Source organism: Chrysochloris asiatica, unplaced genomic scaffold (assembly GCF_000296735.1).
Source record: "Chrysochloris asiatica unplaced genomic scaffold, ChrAsi1.0 scaffold00003, whole genome shotgun sequence".
Taxonomy (NCBI): domain Eukaryota; kingdom Metazoa; phylum Chordata; class Mammalia; order Afrosoricida; family Chrysochloridae; genus Chrysochloris; species Chrysochloris asiatica.
Genome location: NW_006408521.1, coordinates 42768836 through 42792348, shown reverse-complemented (window position 1 = coordinate 42792348; position 23513 = coordinate 42768836). Strand labels below are relative to the sequence as shown.

The 23513-nt window shown below is 45.1% G+C and overlaps 1 protein-coding gene across 1 annotated transcript in view; it reads right to left on the bottom strand.

Moving 5' to 3' along the window:
- Window positions 1-18674, bottom strand: part of HABP2 (hyaluronan binding protein 2) — a 26081-nt gene extending 7407 nt beyond the window's left edge. The window contains exons 1-10 of the mRNA XM_006831370.1: window positions 18644-18674; window positions 11513-11623; window positions 9999-10106; window positions 8416-8532; window positions 7588-7707; window positions 6955-7126; window positions 5734-5831; window positions 4061-4307; window positions 2835-2977; window positions 1963-2097 (exon numbers count right to left, since the gene is read on the bottom strand). Of these exons, the coding sequence (XP_006831433.1) occupies window positions 1963-2097; window positions 2835-2977; window positions 4061-4307; window positions 5734-5831; window positions 6955-7126; window positions 7588-7707; window positions 8416-8532; window positions 9999-10106; window positions 11513-11623; window positions 18644-18671 (1279 nt within the window). The 5' untranslated portion in view covers window positions 18672-18674. The remainder of the gene's footprint in view (window positions 1-1962; window positions 2098-2834; window positions 2978-4060; window positions 4308-5733; window positions 5832-6954; window positions 7127-7587; window positions 7708-8415; window positions 8533-9998; window positions 10107-11512; window positions 11624-18643) is intronic.
- Between the last annotated feature and the right edge of the window lie 4839 nt (window positions 18675-23513).

Here is a 23513-nt window from a genome sequence, read left to right as displayed (position 1 = left end):
CCAGAGTGCTCCTTGGAGGCCAAGATGGCTAAGCTTCATCTCTGCTACTTTGGACACATTGTCCGGAGAGAACAGTCTCTAGAGAAGGATGTCATGCTGGGTAAGGTGGAGGGTCAGAGAAAAAGAGGAAGACCCCCAACGAGATGGATCAGCCAGGTGGCATCATTGATAGCGTCAAAGTGTGGCGGCAGTAGGGAGGTTGGCCCAGGATCAGACATTGTTTTGTTCTTCTGTGCATGGGGTCGCTATGAGTTGGTTCTGACTCGATGGCACCTGACAACAACAACAACAACGATACCATGAGGTCCTGGTGACCAGTGATGGTGTCTTAACGATTTTTAACCTATTGTGTCTAGCAGAAGGGCTGACAGATTCTTAATGAATAGGTGGATGAGTAGATGGATGGATGGGTGGGTGAATGGGTAAGTGGGTGGATGTATGTATGTATGTATGTACCATACTTGATCATCTGCTTCTCAGGGCAGGCACTTTCTCCCCTTCTTGTTTTTGTTGTTAGATGCCGTTAAGCCAACCCAGACTCACAATAATCCCATGCACAATAGAATAAAACACTGCTGGTCCTGCATCATCCCCAGGATTGGCTGCAGATTAGACCTTTGTGATCCACAGAGTTTTCATTGGCTGACTGTCAGAAATAAATTTCCAGGCCTTTCTTCTTAGTCTCAGTCTATGGAAGTTCTGTTGAAATCTGTGAGCATGATAACAACACACAAGCCTTCACAGACAGATGGGTGTGGCTGTGCATGACGTACAGTAACTGGGAATTGAGCCCAAGTTTCCTACATGGAAACCAGAATTCTACTGTGGACCCACCAGTGCCTCATTTTCTTTCCTTAAGATGATGAATTCAGTCAAAACATGCCATTGCTTTGGAGCATGAAGTCTTAGAGGTCTATTCATGAAAGACCTGAGGTCCCAGAAGATTTCCATCTAAGACATCACCATGCTGACCAGAACATATGTGAGTGGATTAAAGGTCAAAAGGGTTAGATCAACTCTAAAGAGATTCTGGTTGACCTGAAATTCAATTAGCCAGAAGTCTCCTTTTCCTAAAGCCTTCTGACAAATTTGTATATTCTATTCAATTTCTTCATGAACACAGATCTAGTTAAAGTGATTCTTACCTTCTGTTGTGAAGGACGAGATTTGGGTGAAGAGAAAGATATTTTGAGTATTTGAAAAAGATTTGAAATACTCTTCTGATTTAATTTGGATGATTTGGATAGTGATTTCAGTACTATCAGAAAAGTAATCTAATTTTTCAATAACATCAGTTTGTAGAAACAAATTACAATTTGTTTGTTGTGGTGCCATAGGATAAACACCGGACTGGCAACAGCAAAGTCAGCAGTTCAAACCCATCAGCCACTCTCAGAAACCCTATACAGGGTCACTACGAGTCAGAACTGACTCGAGAGCACACAACGACAAGAGCAATAACATATGTAAAACTATGGAAAGAAAAAGATGAATGAGCCATCTCCCCTATGGGGGCTTATTTAATAACTGCCTCCATAAAATTCTATCATCTCCTATGATCATAAATCTACGTCTAGGTGGTAAATATGGTTAATAGGAAGCTAAAACTTAATTGTCCAAACAACAAAGCTAGGAATCTAACTCAAGTCTGTTTGACTCCCAAATCCATGTTCTTTCCAAACTGAGGGCAGGATCTGGGTCTCCATGGATAAAAGATCAGTGCTAATAAGTAAGGTCACACATCTAGGGGTAGGAGATGGGCAGATTTGGATATCATAGAAGGCTCCTTGGAAGTAGTGAGCTTCAAACTAGAACTTGAAATTTAAGGTAGATTCTTTCTTTTGATAATGCATTTAGAACGCGCAATCATTCCACATTCAGAAGGGAAGTTTTAGTTTGTTCCTTTCCTCTCTGGTTGATGTAACTGATCTGAGTCTCAGGAACAGACATAGTCAGACTCACCTGTTTCTGTAATACCCCAGCCAGAGATGTGACACTCTGTCCCGGAGGGAAAGGGACTCTCAGGCATGCACACTGTCTTCACATACTTGGATTCCAGAGCACAGTGACCATCCACTGGCTTTAACTTGAGCAAAGCTACATGGAGAGAGAGACAAAGCAGAAGGAGTTGACTGATGTGACTCTTTTCTCAAAAAAGCATCAACTTCTTGATTGGAAGTAGCTGTAGCAAAACCACACCCAGAATCCCAGAAAACTTTTTTTCCTTGGTCATTTCATTTTCCTACGTTCAACCTGTAGAGCACTTTGGACTGAGAGTAACAATAAGAAATAATGAATGAGTTTGAAATAATTTTGAATCTATATTTTAAAGCAATCCTTAATAAAGAAAAGGCTATTGAAGACAGAAGGAGAGAGACCCCATGAGTGGGATAATACAATACAGAACTAAGCAACAAGTAACTGAAAAAGAACATTGTCTCTGCAGCTGGGGGCCTTCCAGGTGTCAGGTGTGTCCTATACACTGTGTCGTTTAGGGAGCTGAGTGTTGAGCATCAATCAGCATTCCCATTTTATAAAAGCAGGAACTGAGGCTCAAGATAAACCTGTCTAGTAAGTGGCAGGGCTGAGATTCATATCCTGTTTTCACAACACAACCTTCTTAGCTTCTCTTCCCCTCAATTTAAGAATGTATGCACATTTACCTACAACACTAACACTCACCTTTGAGAAATACAAAGCTCTGGAATAAATTCTTTACCTCAGAATGTCTACAAGAGACCAAAGGTATCAAGGGCACTTCTTCAAACCAAACCTCAGTAGAGAAATTCACCTAGGACAAGACCTACAGGAGATCTACCATTGAAGACACTTACCAACATCATTGTAGGGAATATCGTCTCTTTCATAATAGTGGCTCGACTTAAAGATCTTTTCCACCTCAAAGCTCTGCTCATGGAGTTCTGTCTTCATCAGGTCCTGGTCCCCTAGCACCACTCTCAGATGTTTGGCTTTCAGGCTGTAAAGAAAAACAAGATGGTCAGGAAATAGCCCTGGAATTGAGAGAGTGGAAGCAAATCCTGGCTCTGGCCTGGTAAGCTAGCTCTGTGATGTTGGCAAATCACTGAACCTTCTGCATCCTCGACATCCTCGTATGTATCACTATCTGCTAGCAGAACTTCATTGTGTGGTCCAGATAAGATTGTGTAAGGACACTGTTTTCTGGCTTTATTGATGGGAGCAGTTTGCAAACATAACATACCTCTACCTTCCTACCACTCTCCCATTTTTTCTGGGCCTTGTGAAAGAAAGTCCGGTTGCCATCTCAAGCAAATCTATCATCTATTGCTAAGTGTTAATGATTGCGTGGTTGACCGCTCCTGAGGATCATCTCTTAGACTCCCCAAAGAAATTTCATAACAAGGTGAGCTGGAAGACCTTCAAGGTCACCTATACAAAACCTTGACCTAGTGGGAGCAGCACTGACTGTGAACATAAGGATTCTTTATGTACCCCAGACGGAGCTTGCTTCTGAAGCTCACAGAATGGAGCACAGAAGGCCTCGCTGGAAGGTTCACTGATGACATAGTCAATTTGTGGGAAACACGCTCTTTTCTTTGTCTAGGGAAGGACCCATGAAGTTAAAGGCATGAGCTTTGGAAGATCTAGGATCACCCTCTACTCTCCCACTTACTTTGCTAGCCCTTTCCAGGATTCAGGGCCTTCATTTATGAAATGGAAATTACAATAGTCTTTGATTCAACAAACATTTACTTGGTATGTAGCACTTGGTATGCACCAAGACTTGTTCTAGGCATTGAGGATTCTGGAGTTCAAAACACAGGGGAAAAAAAATCGGTGTCATTCCTCAGATTGTCTTCCTGGAGATGGCTCTGAGGATTAAGTGTCATATTCCTTGCACAGGACTAACATTCTAGACTTGGTAGCTATTTTCTGTCTGGTTTTAAGGAGTTTCTCTTTGGCCCTTGGGGCTAGATCAGGTTTCCTAGTTCTGTCTGAGCTACCCAAATGTTGCTTACATGGCAAGGAGAGTACCCCCATTTATCCAAGTCGCCCTGGCCTGTGCTCCCAGCAGACCTACTCAGTGCAGTGGGCAGCAGTGAGCACCCAGCAGGGGTGAATCAGCGCCCCCCCACAGAAGTGGCCCCGGGGCATGGAGTAGGTCAGTGGCAGTGTGGTCTGCAGGGACGCCTGCCACGGGTGCTTGCCCGCCGTGCTCTTGAAGCCTCCATAGATCCTCTTGATTTTCCTTTCCGCTGTCTCAGTTCTTCCGCAAGAGTTAAACTCAGGATGCTTGATGATGGAGCTTCCCTCTGGTCTGACAATATCTGTGGGGCAAGAAAGACCAACCACAACTAGTTACTGTTTCTCCAGCTCCTCATCAAGTGTCCCGAGTGAGGAACCTGAACCGGTGCACACAGGGTGGGTACGTAGATGGTGCCCAGTTAACAGGGTGCTAGAATAAGATGGTTATTATCAGTGAGTCGGTAGGATTAACCATGAAAGTGTTACTTTTCTTTATTCCAATGTGTGTTACTTCTAGAACATTTATACACAGAGAGATGTGTGTGTAAATAAATAAATTCACCAGTGGGTATGTGTTTAGCTATTAATTTGTCCACTCATATAATCTGGGTTACTTTTAGGTGTGGCGATGGTGGTTGTGTGCTGTATAGGGCTTCCAAGGCAGTGAATCTTTGTGGGGACAGAAAGTCTCATCTTTCTCCTGTTGATTAAACTGCTGACATGGCAGTTAGCAGCCCACTGCAGCCCAACTCATCACACATTAGGCTACCAGGCTTACTTGTTTTAGGTGTTGTTGTTAAGTGCCCTGGAGTTGGTTTCAACTCATAACGACCCTGTAAAGAGTTTGAATCACTGACCTTATGATTCAAACTGACCCTGCAGTCCAGTGCTTATCTTACAGCACTTACAGGACTCCTTTTTAGATGTTGTTGTTAAGTGATGTCTTGTCAGTTTTGACTCATAACAACCCTGTAGAGAGTTTTCGAGGAGTCTGGCTGCTGAGTTTGAACTGGTGACCTTATGGTTTAAATCAACCTTGTGGTCCAATGCTTATTCTACACCGTGTAGTGGGAGGAATCTCCAGATGAAGTGGAATGGGGGGTAGGACTGTTGCCTCAATAACTGTGACCCCCAAGGAGAGAGTGAAAGTGGCTGGGCTGTGCCCCTTTCCATGGAGGTTATAAGGTAGAAGAGATAACACTGCCTTTGGTAAAACACGGTGGACTTCCTGGAGGAAGCGCCATTTCAGTTGAGCCTCAAAGAATTATTGACTATGGATAAGAGAAGATACGGCATGGAGTATTATAGACAGAAGGGACCCTGGAAGCCAAGGTATGGAAGTGGAATTGTCTAGGAAGGTTATGCCATTGGCTAAGGTGAAGGGTATACCTGAAGACCACTCCAGGTAAAGAGGTGGGTCAGGGAAGTTCAGCTGGTTGTGGAGACCCAGCCAACATTTGTCCACTCAGAACTTTTAGATATTTGCTAGGGGCACTGACTTGAAGTCAGAAAACCTGGATTTACAGTTGGGCCACTTGGCCTGAGTTTACAAACATATCCAGACCTGCTCATCATCCTGAGAGTGGAACAGGGGAATCAGGAAGTTGGATTGTCACATGGATGGAGGTTACTAAAGCAGATGTGATGGGAGGGCAGGGGTGCCAGGAACATCTGTCTATGGACCGTCCCCATTCCCACTGCCTGGAACTTCAGACAGTGTGTCCTTACCCAGGGGTGAGCACACTGACACGTCACAGTATTCCCATTTCACCTTTGCCTTGTTCACTTTGATGAAACACCAGGGCTTTTTATCTCCATCTGGATTTCTTAAAACAAACAAACAAACAAACAAATGAAAAAATCCATAACAACAGGACATACCCACTGGATCTCAATAAAGGGCCCCAAGTTCTTACACTCTCCCTGCAAACCACATTCCAGTGGACCCTCCAATAGGTTAGCAAGCCCTGGGACTTAAGGGCGATCCTAGTTTTTCAGCTAAGCCTTAAACTTCCAGAGAGGAATTCCAATAACCAATAAGTAATACACAGGTCTTGTGCCAAGGGCACAGAAGATCTCAGATAGTGTGTAGGAAAAGAAATGAGATCCTCATTGAAGACTCTTATTTGTCAGGAAAGTGAAGTATCCACAGAAGCATGCTAAAAGTGGGGGTCTTCTGCATGGGAGCAACCCTGAAGACTGCTCCATGAAGCCAATAGCTCTGGGGCACTTAAAGTGGAAGGTAACTGCTGTTTTGGGCAAGTGATGTCCTAATCACTTAATGGAACCAGTTTAAAGGCTTGCAAAGAACTACTACCCCTTCTATAAGAACCATGTGTGCCCTCAATCTTGGCTAACTCTTGGACAATGGGCGAGAGCAACAGAGAAGTCTGGAGGCAGCAGAAAAGGGAGATGGCAACTTTATCACTAGAGAGAGTGATGGCATTGTCCTTACTGGGAACACTTGAGGGTCCTTTTGTTCCTTCTAGACAGTTCTCTCTTGAAGTTGTGTGAAGCCATGTGTGACTACTGATCAGTGAAATGTGCATGGGAAGATGATGTATCACGTTGAACTTGGGATATTAAAGCAGCCATACTTCTACTCCGTTTTTCCATCTCTCCTTGTCATCCCTGGGTCTTTGAGTAACTTTGTGGAGCAGAGTTTCTCCCACCCCTCTTCTGTTTCCACCTCCCATACAACACATGCAATTATAGCAAGACATACACTTTAATGTATTTAAGCCTTTGAGATTTGATTGTTTGTCACAGAAGCATAACCTAGCCCATCCTGAGTAAGACAATCTTCCTAGAAAGAAAGCTGATGACTTTGTGGTTCTGTTCCAAAATTTCTAAGCTGGAGAAAGAAAACGGGAAGCAGAGAAAAGTATCATCAGACCCTTAAAGTGACAAGCAGCTGAACCTGAACATAGGAAAAAAAGCCATTTTCACCTGCAGAAGTTGTGTTCCCCAATCCCATGGACCTCAGCATCCTCCATAAAGATGTTGTAATTCTCCTGCAAGAGGAGGTGGGAGTTCCAGTAAAGGCATGTGTGCCGATTGACAGTATTACTGACATTCCCTCGGTAAGAGTAACCATCACCAACATAGCAGTCGTCAGGACCTTGGAGAGAGCAGGCAAGGCTGTGAGGGCTGACAGCAACTGACACATAGCTCCCCCAAAGGCAGGCATATCAAATGATGATAGGATTGGCTCTAAATTTTTACCACTCTGAGATTTTACCTAAAACTTCCAGAAAGAAGGTCTTGACAGTCTCATATCAATCTAGCTTTAAATGATGAAAGGGTGGGGGTGGAGTTCCTTAAATTTAGCTCACACAAGAACTGGTGGAGGGTGGGTGGAGGCGCCTGGGTAAACCAGTGTGTTCATTTTGCCCTGGACTTCATCCCAGTGTATTCCTTTCTCTACATGGTGCCAGACAAACCCTCTGCACTAGGCTGAGGCAGTAACAGAGTTTGGGAAACTTGACTTGAATCATACTCTGGCAACAAAATCTAAAAACAAATTCCAGGGGACTCCCTTGTACCTTGAGTTTCTGATGCAACGATGGTAGAGATTTATACCTATGTCACAGAGCTTCCCCTTGAACTGGTCAGGGCAGGTGCAGGTAAACTTGTGTATCTTCTTATGCCGGGAGCAGGTGCCACCATTTTGACAAGGGTTTGACCTGCATACCCTAACGACTGTGAACACAGAAAGTGGGTCAAAGAAGGCTATTTAGAAGGAGTTGAAGCTTCATCTGAGATAACCAAGAGATATTGGTGGCACTTCTCTGGTGCCCACCCATTCTGAAATGATCAGTCTCCAAAGGGGAAAGACAGACCACTGAAACTGTATGAAATGAACACACAAACTTTAAGAACATAAACAAACAGGAATTAAGTAGCCTGTGTGAAAAAAAGTCAGTAAGGAAGAACAAGAGGTATAGACTGAGCAGGAATTTTGAAATCACTCTGGGCTAGGTTGAAACTCGACTGTGCCCTTTGATAGCTGTTGGGATATGAACCAGTTCTTGAACTTCTCTGAACTTCAGTCTCATTATCTGTAAAACTCTTCCTTGCAGTGTTATAACTCTCACTGGACTGTGCCTGGCTTCATAGCAATAGCTCAACATCTGTGAATTCCCTTGTATGACTTACCCCAGGAATAGACCAGGGCCTGCTTCCTGGGGGAAGTGAGTTTCAAGATAACTTTTTAGGGATGGAAAGGGTTGCATGCCAGTCATTTTCCACTAAGCTCTTCAGGATGATCAGTCTTAACAAGCCCTATTTAAAAGAGTTATCTTGGCTCCCACCAAAATATCAGCTGTATCTGGACTTCTATCCAGGAGAGTGAAGAGACCCAGATACAGACTAGGGTGGAGAAAAGCTAGCACCGAAGGGTCTACTTACGTCGGGAGCATTCTGGACCTGTGTAAGGATGTTTACAGACACAGCGGTAGTAGGGAGGGTTCTGGGTAATGAGGCATTCACCCCGGCCACATGGGTTATTCTTGCACGTGTTTTTCACTGTAGAATATTCACAGAGGAACGGAGACAAAGTAGAATAACATTATTTTGACGTGAATTTTACTTAAGGGATACATGTATATCATAGACATAAAATCAGTTGCCATCGACTCAACTCCAACCCATATAGGCTCCATGTGTGTTAAGGAAGAACTATGTTTTCAGTGACTGATTTTTTTGGAAGCAGATCACACGGTCTTTCTTCTGAGGTGTCTCTGAGTGGATTTGAACCTCCAACCTTTTGGAAAATGGCCGAGCACTGTTAAACAGTTTGCACCATCCAGGGATTTTGTGGCCAAAATCAGTCATAGCAGCAATATGAATGGAGTCGACGGGGGGCGGGGGAAATGGCACATGCCTCTGTCCGTGGTCCTGAAAACGTCAGCGGCACCAAGATAAGCTTTTCTCTGATGGTAGGGTCACTGATGATTGCCCACCTTTTTGACACCAGGTACACAGCCTTTCTTTTCTATCTTTATTAAAACCCTGATTTAAACACTTTAAATAAAGCTTTTAGTAAATAAAACTACAATCTGAGTTTCTGCATTTTGCAGCTGGTTTCATGTTTCCTTTACAGATATATTATTCTTCAGGGTGAACCTTCCTACTTTTCCCAGATACTGTATTTATCACTGATATCTTCAAATTTCCTAAATATTTACTAGAGAAACTAAAGGATTAAATGTTGGAATAATAGATGGAGAAAGAACAGAGATAAAAGCCAACCAGAAAACCCTATAGTGTCTCCATGGAGCTGCTCCCATAAAGATTAGATCCTATAGAAAAGGTCTACTCTACACACATAGAGTGCCTGTGAATGGAGTTGACTCAAAAGCACCTAAAAACAGCACCACCAACCCCTCTAGTTAGAGGGTTGCTAACCTGAATGGAATCCAGCATCTCTAACCCATAAAGTTAGGAGTTCTAACTTTATACTTTCTCCCATGGCTTCATGTTGTGCTCACTGAAGCTCACTGAAGGCAGACACAGATTTTATCAGTGAGGCTGACAGGAATAAAGGGCACTGGGCTTGGAGTGGTCTCATTCCTGCCTTCCTAACAAGCTAAGTGACCATGAGCATGCCTTCTGTCTCTTCTGGGTTCCCTTTTTCTATTATTTGACCTCTTTGTGCCCCAAGAGTCTTCCTATTCCTATTTCTTTGTTGTTGTTAGTCTAAACATGCTACAAAAATATCCTGGGTTTGGAATCTACCTTGATCAGACTCCAGCTTTTATATCTTGTTAGCTTCAGTCTTCTCATCTGTAGAATGGGTATGCTAGTCACACATTGCACTGTGGTGTGAAGATACAATGAGATTCTGACTGTTTCCAGGCTGAGGAATTCATCATACATGGTACCATATGTGCAGCTATAATCCTTTCTATGAAACCATTTGGCCCTTCTTTAGCCCCTAGAGTTTGAGACCATCTCATAGGGAAGAGTGAATTCGAGGGAAACACACTCACCCTTCTGACACCTGCTCCCAGAGAACAGGGCTGGGCAGCTGCATGTGAAGGTGTCCCCACTGACGAGGCAGTCCCCACCGTGCTTGCAGGGGTTGGACTCGCACGGATCTAAGATACATAGGCAGAAGGCCGTGTTTCAATGAACAGCAGGTGAGAAGTCTCCACATGCTCATTTAACTTCAGCCTCGAGCCTCCAATGAGAGAGAAACTACATAACCAGTGATTGGACAAAGGAAGAAAGACATATTATCCTTAAAGAGCCAGGGAAGCTACAGCTCAGACAGGCAAGAGGACAGGTGAGGAGGTATTGTGGCTCTCTTTCCTTGGCCTGACTTTAGATGGGGCCTTTCTCATTGAGGGACTCCCCTTTGCACCATCAGTGGTTTCTCCTCCCCGTCTTGCTGGGAGTGCCACGGGGTCTGTCTCTGATGCTGAAGGCATTTCACAAGCCTGAAGACCTCCCCTACTCCCAGTGCCCAGGGGTGGAGGTGAAGAGTGAGGAAAGAACACCCACCCCTAATGAAACACACACTTTCTGAACATCAGGAGACAAGACCAAAGGCACGAGGGTGACAGAGGAATCGACGGCGAGGAGGAAATGACCCAGTGGCCTTCATCTTTCTTCAACTACTTGTTCAGTTAGATTTTGTCATATTTCATCTCTGCCTTTGGCTTTTCATGGTTGTCTGAATGGCTCTTCCCTTGGGGAATTTTTATCCTTCTGTTCACACACATTGTTCTTTGGTTCAGGAACTAGGATCCCTGGGCCCAGCTCTTGTTTTGATGGTCCCTTCTGATGTTTCCCCCATGCCCCATATCTTGGCCCTGCCTTCCAGGCCACTTCTCACAGTTAACACAGCTTTTATTCCAGCTGCTAAATGCTTTCCGTTCCTTCTCCTGGCTTAGTCACATGGATTTGCTTGGCCCTGCTTCTAATTTTCCTCTCTGTCTTTATTACTTAGGTGACAAAGTCACAAATGCAAGTGTGGTAGAAGCACTTTTGTGTAAGTACACACACATACATACACAACAATAACTTTGAAGAGTAGACATAGGGAAGAAAACACAGCAAAGATGAATGGAAAAGGAATTTCAGACTGATGTCAAATGCTAACTCAGACTCTTGTGTAATTAGGACCTGACCCAAGATCAAAGCTACAGAATGGTTTTGTTCATGACTCCTAGTCATAGTTTCAGACTGTGGAAAGCATGTTAGATGGGGAAACCAGAGACCTGTATTGGATGCACTAACTTGCTTGACCTTGACCAAGTCAGTTCCCCTCTTGGCCTCACTCACTTGGTCTGTTAATTAAGAGATGGTCTCTGAGAACCTCCCCAGGCCTCAAAGTGTATGATTTTAACTTAATAGAGTTCAGTATAAATCATTTCTTTGATACTACTTCTATAATGCTGGTGAGAAAGGAGAGGGGCCCTTGCAGATGGTCACACATCAACTGCCCTCCAGATGTGCTGCTTCTCACAGGAGGGTTTCCAGCAGTATATTGGGTACCCACCATCCTCTGTGTAGTACCAATCAGGACTCTCCGCGTAGGCAAACTCACTAGTGGTGTTGTCTTGCAGATGGTCATACTCTTGGCTGTACTCATAGTTGTCAGGAGTCCAATCTGGAAGGATGGAAGAGGAAAAAGAAACCCTCATGAGACCCAAAGAAGCCAGCATTTGATTTAATTGAAAACTTTTTTTCTGAAGATTTCAAAGTTCTGAAAGAGAGATCACTTGTCTTCCCTGCTCCTCACTCTGGTGGCTGTGGGGTGGACAGGGTCAAGTACTTTCTGAGGGGACAGGCAGAGTCAGGCATCATGAGTGTTCATCTACAGGATGGTAAAACCAGCATTTGATGGATTAAGAGCACCATACTGGACCAGAGGAGATTAAGTCAAGTGGTGCTCCACTAACCATGTGACCTTGGATAAGCTTCTCATCTCTGAACAAGAACAGGAACAGGGCCTAGAAAGTCTCCAGGCCCTATATGTGATCTGCCCAGAGTCAGATCAAATGACACTTGAGTGTCTTCTTGGTTGACTATGTGAATTATATTTCTCAGTGGGACTTTATTAATCATCTTTTCTTAATGAAGTCAAAGAAATGGGTCTCTTTCCTCTTGGCCATTGCATAAAGCTCCTCCCATGTTGTAGCTGTGAAGCCATCACAACAGCTAACCCTTACTGAGCCTTTACTCTGAACCAGTAGTCCCTGTATAAGTCTCATGCCAATTTGGGAGCTATAGTATTATTTCCATTTTTAAGCTGAGAAACCTGAGACTCAATGAGGTGAAGTAACTTGCCCAAGGTCACACAGCTAATGAGAAATAGGACATGAACTCGGGCAGTTTGTCTCCAGATAATCACTAAATCATACTAGTTCAACTTCAGCATTCAACTGCCTCAACTGACACCTTACACTGCCTTGGATTTATCCACACTTACCTTTGGAAAGGGTTCAGCCATTCCCATTGATAGCAGCTTGCTAATTAGGAGTTGCCCAAGGACAACCTTGAAAAGGCACATGGATCTTGCCCAGTGACAGAGAGGGCTGTGTGCTGTATTGCCCCAAGTTGAAAACCTCACGCCGGTTAGGAAGGAAAAGCAGGTGTGAGTAAGGTGGCATTCCTTGGTCTCTGGGGCTTTGGGAGATGCTGGTAGCTGTGTGGCTCATAGAGAGACGTTGGGATTTGCAGATTGTTGGATTGACTTTTCTCTCTGCCTGGTGTGGTGAGTGGGCAAGTTGAAGCTATCCAGAGATGCATATGATAATGAAGCAAGAGCAAATGCAGAGAGCTGACTTGAAAAGGCATTCCCACAGAGCAGCCGATGGCTAGGAGGATGGCACTGTACCTAGGCTTGATTATCAACCACATTATCTTACTCAGCTCTCACTCATTCTGTTGTAGTCTTTATCTCTTTGGCTTTTGAAAAATCGACTTTTTCACAATGGCTGTTTTATACTTCCCATTAAAGTGGAACTATCTTTTTATTTCTTTTTTTTGAATACACCAACTCTGGTTCCTTGCCAAAGTTTCACCTCATTTATCACAGTGTCAAGTCAAGAGCCCCTTTGCTTGCTCATTATTTCTCTGAGCTGCTTTCCCCCACTATGAACATGCTCCCAGAGGAGGCCACCTTTCCAGGCATGAGGATCTGGGTTGAAGATAAGGCCATTGTCTTCCTGGAGCAAATAAAGTTTCCTTCCATCTAGCATGATAAAGCAGAGAGTAAGAGGCATCACACACAAACACACACACACAAAGAGAGAGAAAGAGAGAGAGAGAGAGAGAGAGAGAGAGAGAGAGAGAGAGAGAGAGAGAGAAATGTTTTCCTGTGTTTGACAAGAAAGATTTCAAACTGACATTTGGGGGAGACAATGAGGCTTGGTAATGGAATGATTACATCATTTCTCTCTTTCTTTCTTCTTTGGGAAGTTGGTGTTTGTTTCTCCAACAGGTGTTTACAGATAAGTGCCCATCAGTTTTCTCCCATAATTTCTCCCATCACTCCCAGGTTGAGGCTAAGATATTTAGAATCACTACTTTTAGAGATGTTTGAAATGGAGAATATTCTTATGTAGATGGGATGGTGTGACTTTCAGGTGATGAGGTCAATGTAATGTCTATTTAAGGACTTGTCTCCAGCTCTGTTAATAAGGTCCGGTCATCTCTCAGTGAAGCAAAATAGAGAATATAACACTTAGACATTGGATCTTATTCCTGCTAAATAGTGCAATAAATTCCTCTTATTGTTCTTTTAAAACTCCTCCCATCAAGAGATGGAGTTTATTTCTCCACTCCTTGGATCTGGGCTGACCTTGGAACTGGCTTTGACTCAGAGCATGTGGTGGAGAGATAGTGTGTGCCAGGTCCAAACTTGGGCTTCTAAAAAGCCTGGTATTTATCTTTTCTCTCTCCTAGACTCCTGTGATCCCCAGAAGAATCAGTTCTGCCTGAGAATAAGAGACTCTATGGTATAATAACAGGCCCAGTGGCCCCAGCTGAGACTTCAGACATGTGAGAAGAGCCATCCAAGGGCAGCAAAATGAGACACCAGCTGGCTGTGGCCACTGAGCAAGCGCAGCCAAGATTAGCTGAGCTTTAGTCCTGATCAGGACTGCCTAGCTGAGCTCAGCCTCCATTGCCAACCCAAAGACAGATACTCTAAATAAATAGTTAGTGGTGGGAGTCAGTAAGGTGTCAGTAATAATGACTAATGCATGGGCCTTGATTGGGTTGCCAGGGGGATAGGAATTTCAGATACCACAGCTAGCTACAGAATCTTAGGTTTAACGGCTGCAGAGAAGTCACAGGGATTCTCTTCCTGGGCATTAGTATGGGGCTTGGTCCATCTGATTTGTTTTCTTGCCCAGATAGTTGGTTTTTAGTTTGAAGAGTGTTGGTCCCACTTTCTACCCTACAGTGCTCAGCACAGAGATTCACATGCAGTCAGATGGAATTTTCCCTCTGTGGTCAAGCTCTCCTTTCCTCCCCTGCCCCTCACCATGCCTTTGGATTGCCTACCACACCAATCTGCAAAGATGATGCCTAGCTAGAAGCATGCAAACCAACAACGAATAAATCCATTGCTATTGAGTTGATTCCAACTCTTAGTGACCCACAGGACCGAGTAGAATGGTGCCACAGTGTTTCCAAGGCTCTAATAAGTCTTTCCGGAAGCTGACTGCCACATTTCTCTCCCACATAGGCAGGGTTCGAATCACTCACTGACTTTTCAGCTAGCCACTGGCACTTAAAAACTGTCACTGGGACAACGTAAATGGAGAATTTAGGAAAGAAATAGTGTGAAATTTGGATCAGAAAATGCTCGGTGGAGAAATATCTGGTAAGCTCCGTGCTGTTGTGTGCTGCCAGTTCCAATGTCTAGTGACTTGAGACGACAGAGGAGAGCGGCTCTGTGGGTTTCCTAGGTGGCCATCTTTGTGGGAGCAGATCTTTTCCCCCTTGAAACCACTGATTTGTTCACAAGCCCACCCTTTCCGATAATAGCCAAATGCTTAACCACTGCACAACCAGAGCTCCTTGAAGAGTCTAGAAATGTGTGCAGATGTTTTCCTAGGTGGAGACATGAGATGTGGTTCCATTGATAGACTGTGGGGGACCACTCTGGGTTTAAATACAGATTGGAAACTTTATCTAGGCTGTAGAAAAGAGAGAAAGAAAAAGAACAGGACAGCTGTCAGAAACATTGTGTGAGGCACAAAAAGAAGTTCCTGTGGACTGACCTAGTGTGTTCCTAGAATTTATCAGGAAGATTGATGAGAGGCCGCCCCAAAAAATCCTAATAATAGATTAGTTGTATTGAGAAATTGCTATGTACCACACTTGTTACTAAATTAATGTGTTATATGCACAATCTTATTTAACATCAAAATAACCTATGGTATTGGCATGACTATTCCTATTTTACAAATAGGTAAAAAACTAAGCCAGAAGGAAATAGCATCATAACCCAGGTCTACCCTCCCTAACTCCACTAAACTGTGAACAACAAGGTTTGTGGTTCGAGTCTATCAGGCGCTCTGCAGAAAAAAGACGAGGCTTCATGCTCTCTTGAAGATTTAAAGCCTCGGAAACCCTACACAGGATCGCTGTAAGTCGGAACTGACTTGATAGCACTTAACGACCACCACCACATAACAACTCCAAGTGTTATTTGCCATTTTATGAGCCCTGGAGCCTCTTGTGGGTTTGTGTTTCATGAAGCTTCATGGGTTTTAGCTTTCAGAAAGTAAGATGAGTTGGGAAATCATTAGCACATGCTCCAGTTAGATTCCCCAGGATGCCCAGGGTCCACGGCCAGGGTCCATGCGTAGGGTCCATGCCCAGGGTCCATGCCCAGCGTCTCTTGGATAAAGCTCTGAGTTTCTGCAACGGGGGCTTTGCAGCTGCTCCAGTTAAAGAGCTTGCCAGATGTGTGGAACGGAATAAAAATCCTTGGAATGCCATCCCTGTTGGCGTCATCCATCATCACAATGCAGACAGCTCCTCCAAGGGCCTACCCCAAACCCCAGCCCTGTCGACCTGCATTTGACGCTTCCAATCCAGCTGTCGGGGCAAGCCCAGCAGAGACCCTCCCTGGCAGGTGACAGGCTAGCTGATGGATGGCTCAGCCTGCATTGCTGGGCAAAGCCAAGCCAGCTTTGAAGAGGCATTTCTGTAGGCTGGCGGGCTGTCGCATCACCTGCTTTGGGGAGATGGGCAGAGGCTGGATTGTTTGAAGGCCACCTCCTCCATCACCCAGTGTGGACTCTTGTCTGGGCACCTTCTGGTCCAGCAAGACCCTTGACAGTCACTGTCTTCAGCAAGGCCAACCAAAGAAGCAGCTGACTATCATGAACAGGACTCAGGGTTTCTTTGGCCACATTCTTGTCGAAAGCCAGCAGAATCTGACACATTCCATCAAAGCGCAACCATCATGTGACATGAATTCAGACACCTCATATGGATGTTTTTAAAACCTAACCTGTTCTTTGTAGAAAAGTCTAGCTTCTGTGTTGCACCCTACTCCATAGACAGAGGCGATGAAAAACCCTGGAGCCTGCGGGACTGGCCTGCTTCAAATTATCACCCAAATCTCAGAAGCTATTGTCAGCCTTCTAGAGCTCAGAATTTCAAGATGCTAAAAGGAATCTTACCCAACACTATCCACTCTGTACCAAACGGCTTTTCAGCCTATGCTTGAAAGCTTCTAGGGATGGGGAACTCACTACCTCCCAAGATTTTGGATAACTGAATTGTTAGGTTGTTCACTGCACACCTCCAGGAATATTATAAACTCATAGACTATGTCTATGACAACTTTATAGCAAGGTAAAGGCACCTCTTAATTCTCATACTGTTCCCTCATAGATTAGTGGTATGGGCACTTGAGGAGAGTAGGGCTTCTCGAATCTTGGGTGCGTCTGTTCCCTCCACTGTGGGAACCCACAGGACCTGCAGCTCTGTCTCTCGGGCCACAAGCACAGCTCCGGACCAAAGGGTCCTCCTGCAGCAACTGGTTCTGAAGGCTGGTGATGGGGAAGCTCATGGAGCCTCTAGACTATAGACATTGTCAGGCTCGGCATGTGGATGCTGGCTGCCACGGTCATCAGACAGGGGCTCCCTCTGAAATCTGATTTTCCTAGGAACTGAATTCGATGGCATTGAATTGAACCCTCTCCTGGTGTGGTGCTGTAGGATAAGCATTGGACTGCAAGGTCGGTGGTTCAAACCCATCATCTGCTTGCTCCTCAGAAATCCTATACAGGGTCACTATGAGTTGGAACCAACTCTATGGCACTTAACAACAACAACTTTGCTTTTGAAAAGACTCTGAATTTCTCAAATCTCACATGTCATGTGGAAATATATATGTATATATAACCCACCAGCTGCTCCTCAGGAACCCCTACACAGGGTCACTATGAGTCAGAACTGACTCGAAGGCACTTAACAACAACATATATATATGTGTGTGTGTGTGTGTGTGTGTTTCGTTCTGCTGTGCATGGGGTCGTTATGAATCAGTTCCAACTTGATGGCACCTGACAACAACAACTACAATATATATATATTCAATTCCACAAGTGTTCTTTGAGCACATGGGCCAGACAAAAACCTGGCACCTAGCGTCACTTGCTAACAAGAGTCTGTCTATCCATCCAGAGTCCTGCTACTGGAGGCTACTGGCCTTTATGCTAAATGCAAACCAGTTCTTGCCATTTTTGAGCTACATAAATCTTTGATGCAAATTTTACACTTGACTGCAGTCTTCACCTGCTGCTTGTCTGGTTCTGCCATCCACTGTGAGTGACCAGCTCAGGCTGGACCTGGAGATGCTGACCCCCCATGCTCTGGGCACCATCTACTTCAGCAATAGGAGTTTTCCCCCCTAGTATTCAGAGCAACCAACAGAGACTTGGACCCAGACTCAGAGACCAAGGATGGCTGAAGCAGCAGGAAGCTCTGGCTGACTGTGGGCCTCTGACAGAGGAGAATGGAGAGGGGAAAGGGCGAGGACAGAGGGCAAGAGTCTCTGTGTGTGTTGTGTTTTTGTCATGTGTGTTGGGTGTATTGTGGGTTTGCTGTGTGGTGTGTGGATTGTGTGTGTGTTGTGTTTGCATGTGCTGTGGATTGTGTATATATGAGTGTATCTGTACGGCATGCAGATATCGATTGAAGCAGGTGGGAGAGTGGGGCTCATGGGCACAGACACGTGGAAACTTGAGTAACCACATGAGCAGTCTGCAAGGCGCCAACACCATCCTCTCTTGATGGAAATGCTGGCTCCTCATGGCTTCATTGTACCTGGGTCCTTCCACCTAAACTCAGTCACTAGCTGATGGAGTGACGCAGGGCAATTGTGTTCCCTCCCTAAGTCCTGGTTTCCTTCTCTGCAAAACGATGTGGTTTATTTGCAATCAGCAGTTTTCCCCTCGAAGCCCTCAGACAGAACATTGTGTGTGTGTGTGTGTGTGTGTGTGTGCGTGCGTATGCAGCTCTCCAAGTGTGCACGTCTCTGGGTAAATTCTCAAAGGGCTTTGTGACATCCTGAAGCAGCTGTACCCTAAGATTCTTTTCTTCCATCCCAGAACAGAGCATGGGTGGTGGGAAGCCCCAGGGTGCTCAATGGACTCACCTGGGTCCAGGTCTCCAAGTAAGGACATCAGAGAGAACTGAAAAATAGCACAAAGTAGAACAAAGGTGAGTCTGGGCTCTACGAGCCTGCTGGGTGCATCCTGAGCTCTGGCAAGCCGGAGGGGAACCGTCTGCAGGAACTCACACAGGGCATGGGAGTACTGGGCACTTTCTGGGGTGTGCAGTTGGGACCAGGTGTTGGAGGGAAGGGGTGGGTCTGTTTGGAGATGTCCCTTTCTGTCCTGTGCTGACTCCGCATCCTCCACCTTTCTCAGGCAGGACCTTTGCACGTTTCTGTTCTCATGTTGGAATCGGGTGTTGGCGCTATTGTCAGTTACAGCAATTCTCGTGTATGAAGCATATATGCTGTGCTTGGTTTTGCATTGCTGCCTTTAATCTGTGTAACAACCTTGCTGGAGAGACGATTGCTTTTGTGCTAAATGCAATTCAATGTACTGCTCCACAGGACTTTCTTGGTGGTAATCTTCACAGAAACAGACCCCCAATACTATTTTCTGTGATACTGCTGGGTGAGTTCATAGAAATATTATTAGCCTTGTTAATGCATAAGGAAATTGAGGTTCAGAGGAGTTAGGACACTACCCTGAGGTCACACAGCTGTGATAAGATTAAGATTCACTCTTAGGTCTAGGTGATCTACTGGGACTGACAGTTCCTTGGCAGTTAGGGATGGACAAAAACAAACCCAAAAACATTGCTGTTGAATTGATTCCTAGTAGAACTGCCCCATAGTTTCAATCTTTACAGAAGCAGATGGACACATCCTCCTCCTATAGGGTGGCTGGTGAGTTCAAACTGCTGACGTACCGGTTAGAGGCCCAGAGTACAACCACTGCACCACTGGGAGGTCCTCTGCGGATGGACAGGTGTTGCAAAGTCCCCACAGACTTCCTATTGGTCACAGAATCAAATACAAACTCCTCCCACAATCTTCAGAAGCACATGCTCCCTGGTTCATCCCACAATCCTCGACACTCCTCAGAGCTTCAAATCAGCCCAAGTCAATCTCCTTCCACCTCAGGACCTTTGCACTTGCTCTTCCTTCTCCCTATGACTTTCAATGGGTCTCAACTTAGAGGTCAGTCACCTCCTCCAGGGAGTCACCCCGATCACTGGCTCCATAGAATGTCCTCTCCCCCGTCACTGCGTCTCTGCACCCATTTTATTTCAGTACAGCATTTTATATTACTTAAGATGCCTGTTATCTCTCACACCAGCTTCTGTCTTCCAGGAAGGCTGGGATCTTGTCTGATTTGTCACGAATGTACTACTTTCTACCTAGCATGGTGCATGGCAACAGGCGGCCTTCAAAAAGTATTTGCAGAATACATAAATAAGGATCTAATTAGTTTCTTCTAGAAGGCACTCCTTACCAGAAAGAGAAAGCTCTACTCTTTTAATAACTGGTATGTTTCCTTTTACCTAGGTCAGTGACTAGCAAACTAAGTTGTGTATTTGTAAATAAAGGTTTGTTGGATCACAGTCATGCTTGTTTCTTTGTAAGTTTGTCTACGGCTCCTTTCATACTACAATGGCAGAGTAGTTGTAACACAGACAGCAGAGTCTCTCTGGCACTTTTTGAAAGTTTGCCAACCTCTGATTTAGAAAAAGAGAGCTCTGTAGTTCAACTATATAGATCTGGTGTGGCGCTGTGGGATAAGCACTGGACCGGTCAACTGCAAGGTAGGCAATTCAAACTATCGCTCTCAGAAACTCTATACAGAGTCGCTATGAGTCAGAGCTGACTTGATGGCACACAACAACAACAATAACAGTATTGTTCAACAGTTTTTCTTTTGGGTCTTGGCAGTCAGAAAGCTGAGATCAACACCATGTGTCTTTCCACTATTCACACCCATCTGCAATTTGGTAGACTTGCTTTCTCTACCTCGGGTTGGAGTCCTGGTGTGGATAAGCACTGGACTGCTAACTGCAAGGTTGGTGATTCAAACCCACCAGCCACTCTTTGGCAACACTATCCAGGACCACTGTGAGTCAGAACTGACTTAGCAACTTAGCAACAATAACCTGTATGGCACAAACGGCTAATCACGCAGCTACTAAGCAAAAGATTGGTGGTTTGAAATCTACCTAAAGGCACTTCAGAAATTAACGATGGCCATCTGTGGCACTGTAGGATGATAAACTAGACGACAAGGTAGATTTGAGCCACAAGGTTGGCAGTTCAAACTCACCATCTGCTCCTCAGAAACCCCATAGGGGTCAATATGAGTCAGAACCGACTCGACGGCACTTAATAACAACAACACTCTGCTTCCAAAAGATGACAGTTGTTAAAACCCCGATGGAGGACGCAGTGTCACCATGAGTTGGAACTGACTCGACAACAACTGTTTTTTTTTTCTCTTCTTCAGTTTAACCCTCAACAGAGGTTTAGATTTTCTATTTTACATGAGCCTTTTGCTACATAGGCTTTCTGACACTATTTTATGGTGGGTATGTGTTGCGGAAAGAGCTCTGGTAGCATAATGGTTATGAATCAGGCTGCAAACCACAAGGTCAGCAGTTCGAAATTACCAGCTGCTCTGCGGGAGAAAGATGAGGCTTTCTGCTCATGTAAAGATTTACAGCCTCAGAAACCCTGTTCAGGGTCAGTATGGGTCGGAACCGACTTGAAGTCACTTAACAACAACAACAACAAATGTGCCGCGGAGTCAGTTCCGATAAATTAGGAGAGAAAGATAAAAAGAGAGAATGTATCTGGATAGCTATCCCAATGACACAGCATCACTATGTAGTATTATTGACCCAAATTCACCTCCCAGGCTAATCATGTTCCGAACTGGGGAGCATTCTTCCAAAGAGCCTAGATTCTACACAAAAGATGGCAAGGTGTTATTTATTAAAAGAGATTTAAGGGATGTGACAACCAAATGTAGTGTGTAATCCTTGATCAAAAAACCTCCAAATGATAAAGGACATGATTGGAACAATTGGGAAATTTGAATATGGGCTTATAGTAGATCATATTGTTGTACCAATGTTGAATTTCTTGAGAGTGAGAACAGCATTGTGATTCTGCAGGAAAATGTCCTCATTTTTAGGAGATGCATGCTGAGTCTTTTGGGGGTGGTGTCTGAAGTTTACTTGGAAATGATTCAGCAAACAAAACAAAACAAAGATATGTGAGAGAGAAAGAGACAGAGAGAGAGAGAGGGGGGGGGGAAGTGTAGAATGTGTTAACATTCTAATAATTGATGCATCTACCTGGGTGAAGGACATTCATTCATCTTTCCACTTGCCAGTAGGTTTGAAAACTTACAAAATGAAAGGGAAAAGGAATGGAAAAAATGGGGAGAAAAGCTGTTTGTTACCTGGGACTATGCCTCTGTTTAATTACCTCAAGTTTACCCAGTTGGGTTTCTGCAGAAACTGAGACCAGGGCCTGGTGTTTTGTCTGTTTGCTGTTTTGGGAGGTGATGGTACAGAGACCTGGCAGGAAAATTTGTGGGTTCTATTCTCAGGGTGGCTCTTTGGCCTAAGGTACTTGAATGGGGGGACATCTAAAGCCCAGAGCAGTGGCCTAAGAAAGCGTATGAGGAGACCCCAAGAACAAATGTGACCCCTCCTTCAACCTCAGTGTCATCACAGCCAGGCACACCTGCCTTGGTTCTCTCCACGCCCCCTTGTTCTGAAGAGATGCCTCCTGCTTGCTTCTTCTATTGGAACTGAATGTGTGGGGTCATGCTTGGCTACTGTCATCCCTGAGAATTGGGTAGAACAGGAGGGAGGACCTCTGGGGACATCCTCAGGCTTAAGCAAGGAAGGGTCCTCCAGGACCTGCAGCCTGGGTCAAGGCCCAGAAGCTTGGCTCTAGCTGGAACCGGAGAGACAGCCAGGCGACACCCGGGTGCCATGCTGCCTACAACCAGCAGGTGGCAGATGTGCCCTACCCAGGAGCTGGCTCTGGCTTTCAGAGGGAAACCAAACAAAAAGCAAGTGGCAAAGTGGCTGGCCCTCCAGGTTCCAGGAACGCTCCCAGAGTCTGAAGCTGCTGCTACCAACTGGGCTGTATTTTGAGGGTCTGAAGGATCCACAGCAAGCCTTGTCATTTTGTTAATCACAGTGTTCACTCACGGGGCAGTTGTTGTTGTTGTTGTTGTGAAGTGCCATCGAGTCGATTCCGACCCATAGCGACCCTGTATAGGGTTTCTAAGGAGCATCTGGTGAACTTGAACCACAGACCTTGCAGTTCAAATGACTTTGCAGTCTGTCACATTAGCCCACAGCGCTACACCACGGGGCAGAAGCAGGGGAAAATGTGAACAGCAGGCTGACTTTCTGGGGTCATCAGGGAAAGATGGCCAGTAGCCATTGCTGGGTCCCATGCCGCCTCTCTCAGTGGTGGCAGGAGTGGGGAGGAAGGATATTATGTGTGCTTCCTTTTCTTAGCGCTCTCTTCAGTTTTTCTACTTCCTCCTGGCACCAGGAGGACAGCTAAAGAGGAAAATGATGACCATGAGCTCAGTTCACACTTATGAAGAGCTGACAGTGTGCCCAGGACTGTGCTAAATGCTTCCGGTCTCATTCACTACAGGCTGTTGTTGTTAAGTGCCATGGAGTTGGGTCCCTGTATAGGGTTTCTGAGGAGTGGCTGGTGAGTCTGCACCGCCAAACTTGTGGGTCAAACTGACCTTGTGGTCCAGTGTATTATTCTACAGTGCCTGAGCCGAACTCTTACCATTGCTCAGTATAATTTTGTAATCTAAGTACCATAGTTATGTGTATTCTTGTATGTTGTTGTTGTTAAGTACCACCAAGTGAGTTCCCACTCATAGTGACCCTGGATAGGATTTCTAAGGCTCTGTATCTTCATGGGAGCAGAAAGC